General features: G+C 26.7%; 1 protein-coding gene across 3 annotated transcripts in view; it reads left to right on the top strand.

Annotated features, from left to right (window-relative positions):
* The window catches only part of LOC117171948 (zeta-sarcoglycan), a 652,034-nt gene that overhangs the window by 480,524 nt on the left and 165,510 nt on the right, over positions 1-6,000 (top strand). For 2 of the 3 annotated variants that reach the window (XM_033359627.1, XM_033359628.1), the window contains one exon: positions 2,114-2,169. In XM_033359627.1, coding sequence (XP_033215518.1) covers positions 2,114-2,169 — 56 coding nt within the window. Of the gene's footprint in view, positions 1-1,923; positions 1,980-2,113; positions 2,170-6,000 lie in introns of those variants that run through there. The other variant, XM_033359629.1, reaches the window with a different exon arrangement.

Below are 6,000 nucleotides of genomic sequence, written 5' to 3'. Positions count from 1 at the left end.
AATTTCACAAAATTTAAAGAATGTGAAGGAATGTCAAAGAATCTATAAGCGTTTCAAACGATTTCAAGAGATTTCATAGAATTAAGTCAGATTCAAGTCATTTTATAGGACCTTGAATTATTGTTTCAAAGAATGTATGCTATTTTAGAAGATTTGACTAATTATAAGCTATTCTAACAGATTCGAAAAACTTTCAAGGAATTTCAAAGAAATTAATGAAATTTAAGAAGATATTAACAGATTAAAAAAAACTTTTGTAGGATTTCTATATATTTCATGATCATTTTAAGAGATTTCTAGAAAACTTTGGAAAATAATTCAGATAAAGTCAGATGCAAGGTATTCCTAGTAATTTAAAGCATTGTAAGGGATTTTCAAGTATTTCAATGAAATTTACAAGGTTTAAGGGATTGTATTGAATTTTAAAGAAGTGTTACAACTCTCAAGAGTTTCAATAGATTTTAAGGAATTTCAAGGATTGTCTAGAAAACTGTAGGAATTTAGATAAATTTTATTTCAAAAGATTATAAAAAGTCTAAATTATATAAAAAATTTGTTAAAATATATAAGAATTTAAATTCATTAAATTTATTTATTAAAATTAAATTTTTTCATTTCAACGTATTCCTAAAAAAATCCAAAAATCTCGAGGGATTTAAAGGTAATTCAAAAAATATAACAAGACATAAATAATTTTATTGAATCTCAAACATTTTAGAGAACGAAATTTTAAGGAATTCGTTTTCTTGTTAGAAAATTAATTTTCTTGCTTAAAAATTTTTCTTTTTGGTTTAAAATTGAACTATTGTTGTGAAAATTTTTGAAATATTTTGATATAAATTCTTTTTTTTTGTTGTTGTTAAAAATTTATTTTTTTAACTGAAAATTTGAATATTGTATTTTTTATTTCAAATTATTCTTCTGCAGTTGAAAGCTCAACTATTTGGTTAAAAATCATGTATTTTGTTAAACATTGTTCCGTTTTGCAATAACTTAATATTCTTGATTAAAAATTAAACTCATTGATTGAACGTTGAGCTACTTTCTTAAAAATATTAATTTAATTAAATAAATTCTTTAAAATACTTTCTTCAAAATATTTTGTTAAAAATTTAAATATCTTACTAAGAATCCTTTTTTTGTAAAAAATTAATACTTTGCATTGAAAATATAAATTTTTCATTTTTGATAAAAAATTTATTTTGTTTATTAAAAATTTAACTTTTCGCTGAAAACTGATCTGATTTTGATTAATAATTCATGAATTTTTCTGGACATTCTTTTTTTAACTGAATATTTAGAGTATTCCATTTCTTATTGTAAATTCATGTTATTTAGTTGAAAATTTAAGTATTTCCTTAAAAATTCAAGCATATTATTAGAAATTGGGAATTTTTTACAGAAAATAAATATTCTTGGATGATTTAATTGGTGAAAGATGAATCATTGTAGTTAAAAATTTAACTATTTTGTCGAGAATTGATTGTATTTCGATCTAAAATCTTAAGAATTTGATAATAAATTCAATATAGGGTAATCCGAAGTAATCTTAGGCAATATAGGATGATCCAATATAATCTGATGTAATCCACGGCCACTGCATCGCATTTTTTTACATGTCTTGAGAACACGGGGCGACCCAAGAATGTCCGCTCTCTGTATCCACAACGCAAGTGCCTTCTTGACAATCTCACGCGCCTATGCATGCCTAGTTCTCTTTCCTGCGTACCTCAAATAGTTTGAAATTCTGACCCGAATAGCTCTACCATAGTAATTATAATAGGTCGTGACTTTATTCTGGCAGATGTCATGGACATATCCTGTGCCAAGAAAAGCGTTACTTGACGGGAATTTCGGAATTTCCCAGTTCTCGTATTCGTAGAGGACGACAACAGTTTTAGAGTCGTGTTTACTGTCTTTCGGACGACGTGATCTGCCCATTTGAGATGCGGCTCTTTCAGCACTTTAACCCCTTAACGGTTGTACTACTCTAAATCTGTCTATTGATGCAGAAACAAAGATAAAATCAATAGAATAGTTTGGTCGAATGTGGCCCACAAGGAAGGTAGTTAAAGGGAGTTAATTTGATTTCTGTCTTTGTTCTCTGTTTCAGACTGGAAATGACTTCAAGGCGACGGGGGAATCACCCCACACGGAACACAAGCTGAGGTGAGTTTGCAAATCAGTTTCTAACTCCATAAAATCTAATTTACAAATCTAGTTTTACCGTCTAGAACATATTCTTGCTGCTTTGAAAATAAAAAGAATTATTGATTGGGTTAGCAAAAATGACGCACTGCGCACGCTTATTACCTGATAATAACTTTGGTGACCTTATAGTCAAATAAATATACACACCTAAATTTAAAGTACTGTAATATATAATGGATAATAATAAATTAAAATATATATTAAAGTAGCTATATCGGCTTTTATACAGTTTTAATTTCATTTGAATTTTGATTGAAATTAAAGTTTAAATGGGCTTTCAGTAATCTGTCACTTATATTTAAATGTAGGATATTATCCTAGCACACATTAGAAATAAAGAAAGAAATAATAGGAATTATTTGGGATTTCATGTCGTAATAAGATGCTCTTAAAAACATTCTGGAATTCTGAGTTTTACTGATTACTTCCGTTCTTGATACAGATTCATTTTGCAGATGCTTACGATTGAAAGTTCGCCAACTTGTTTAATTTTAAATGTTTATTGTTTAAACACATAAAATTGTAATCATGTTTGAGACATAGGTCTATCTTAAAGATCTGCCATTAAAGATTCATAAATTTTTAATGTGTATAATTTAAAATGACGTGATTTCAAATGTTTTTATAGTTCAATTTTTAAGATTTACAAGTAAAAACTCATCATTTCCAAAGATGTAGAAATAAACATTCTATACTTTTATGCGAGATTCTGAATCAATATATTTCGGTTTTTACATTTTCAAAAAAGGGAATTATCAGTAATATGCAATTCATTGAAATTAATTGATACTATTGCCTGATTGCTTTGTGGCTAATCGTAAATCGAAAAAATAAAACACTGTCATTTTAAATATTTACGATAAGATCGAAATTAGTCAGGAATATTTCATTTAAGATTGAAGACATTTAAATTATAACGCATCAGAATTACATAATAAAAGTCGGATGAAACAGCACCCTCAAAACTTGGATAAATTTTAATTGTTATTTAATTGCTTGTTTTATTAATTGTAATTTTAATTGTTTTCATTGTTTAATTACTAGCTTTCGTATTCAAATATTCATTTCTATTAAATATATAATATTTATGAATCTAATATCAGTTTTGATAATTCTGAAGGTCAAAACTAAAGTGTTCAAATAAAAAACAATGGCAATCTACCTACCGTTAATAAAATCAGCAACACATAAGTTATTGCTTGCATGAGTAAATTATGATAAACAATTTGTAATTAATAAGTAAGTATATTTACTACGAATGATAATAATTTTATTCTAATGATTTAAATTTCAAATTTCTACAATTTTGAAGATTTAAAATTAAAAAGTTTTCATCTTAAAGACGTATTAATTAAAATTCTAGAATTTGTATTATTTTAAAGATAAAAAGTAAACTTTTCAATTCTAAATTGTTCAAATTGAAGAAATTTCGAATATAAGTCATAAAAATTATAGAATTTTTCAATTATGAAATTTCGAACTTCCACATTTTTTATTCGTAAGTTTTTTTTATTGAAAACTCATCAATTTTATTAATTTTAAATTTAAAGTTCTGCGATTTAAAATAGATACAATTTAAATGTCTTGGATTATTAAAAAAATGGAATTTCCAGTTATACAAATTTCAATATTTATATTTTGACCATTTTCATTTGCTTATTTTTGAAGATTTGCCATTGAAAACTCTTGAATTTAAGATGTATAACTACAAATTCTTAAATTGTTAATGATTTTGAAAATCAAAGGATCTGTCTTAAATTTTTAATCTTCTAAATTAAAGTGATTTTGAATGTTAACCACCGAAATTATAGAATTTTTTATTTAATTTTTAAAATCTATAATGTAAAATTTTTTATTTTAACGATTTTCTATCCAATAATCTTTAAATTCAAACATTTTCAATTTTTAATAGAAAATGATAACATTTTGAAAGCCTTTCTTGGAATAGTTAAATTTCAAACATGAAAAATAATTTAATTTTAAACATTTAAAATTGTAATTTATTCGATTTTAAGATTTTCAATCAAAAGCTCTTCAATTTTTCACAGTAAAAATGAGAGTGTTTATTTATTTATTTCAAACTCTCATCATTTTTAACGTAACTAACAAAGGCTTGAGGCCCGCAAATTTTATGAGACTAACATGGGAAAATTTTGTATTCGGAAAAATGATATTGACGTTTCTGGGCTTCAAATTACCTGCGCTTGGACGATTAGTAATTACTGTATGGAAGACTGATCTCTTCTTCAAGCATTTTCCAGTTGTTTAAACTATTAATTATTATTTCCTTGTAGCTTTTCGTTAAAAAAAGAATAGACTCCAATCTTTTTAAAATTGTGGGTAACTTCGTAGTTTTGTATTAAATATCGACGTCATTTAAATATTATTACCCCATTTTGTAACAAATGCACGTTTGTTTAAATAATCTTCCTTTGTTTAAACAGAAAATTCTGCTCTTAATAACGAACAATCATATGTAAACATAATTAGAGAAACAGACAAATTTCAAACATTTATTCCAGAACTATAATATTAAAACAATTAGAAAATTATTTAAACAAATATGTGTTTCATACAGAATTAGGTAGTACTATCCTACATTGTCATTCACAGTTTTTTGTTGTTGCATTTTTGGCATTTCATAAGTGTCGGTAAGGGTTGTCAAAATTCAAAGTGATTTAGCGGAAATTATTCGTTGGATTCTCGCCAACAAGTTCGGATACTTTCCGGAAAGCTAAGCTTAAACCCAGAAACATGAATCTTATTTTCCCGAAAACAAAAATTTGCTCATGCTAATCTTATGGGATATTCACGGTCTTTGCGGCACGTCTTAATATCAACTGATTTTCATTCAAACATGGAGAGAAGATTTTTTTCGGGAACCTCACAAAATCGAGAGGGGGGGGGGGAGAAAAAAATCGAAATATATGATTTTGAAACACACTAAAATGTAGCTGGAATTAGTTTATTTTGTAACGAACATTCCCAACACTGCATCAAATTTTTCAATTAGGGGAAATTGATATTTCTATTCAGTATACAGAATTTCTATTCAATTGAAACAAGTTCAAGTGTAAATAGAATCTTATGAGGTAGATAGGTAGGCTATAGTGAAAGCGTGTTTAGAGAAAAGAGAAAATGGAAGACAGAAGGATAAGGGAATCAAAAAAAAATTTTTAATGTCTGAATATATGTGAATGATCAAAGAAATGGGTTGAGGAAATGCATGGTAGGGGTATGAAGATACAACAAGAGTTGACAGAAAGAGATAAAGAAGTTTTTAAGCAAGGAACAAGAAATCAAATATAAAAAGATAAATATAACAAATATAAATGGATAAGAGTAGTGGGAATATCCGAATATTTAGATTAAAGGTGAAAAGAGAATCGAAAATAGTGATCGCGATAGTGAGATATGCTAGTATTAAAGAATCAAACAAATACTGGAATAAACAGCAAAAAAGAAAATGCATAATTTAGGTGAGAAATAGAGGGAATTTAAAAAATTTATTTTGAAGATTGTGATAAGATACGAAAAAACCGTATGAAAACGGGAAATATCCTAAATGAAAAGGGAATAGCAGAGGTTGTGGGATGATTAAGGAAGTTGGAAAGGAAGAAGAGAAGGAGAAAGGAAAAAACTGGGAAAAGGGTTAGAATAATTATTTATAAGAAAGAATAAAGTGTCAAATATTATTAGCAGAGGATGAGAGAAGAGTTAGCAAACTTAAATATAGAAAGGGCAATAGGCAATGAATAGAATTACAGAGAGAAAGGAAATAGAGTGAAA

The sequence above is a fragment of the Belonocnema kinseyi genome, chromosome 4 (assembly GCF_010883055.1).
Source record: "Belonocnema kinseyi isolate 2016_QV_RU_SX_M_011 chromosome 4, B_treatae_v1, whole genome shotgun sequence".
NCBI lineage: Eukaryota > Metazoa > Arthropoda > Insecta > Hymenoptera > Cynipidae > Belonocnema > Belonocnema kinseyi.
Note: the sequence above shows the minus strand (reverse complement) of the source record. Positions and strands in the feature narration are given on the sequence as shown.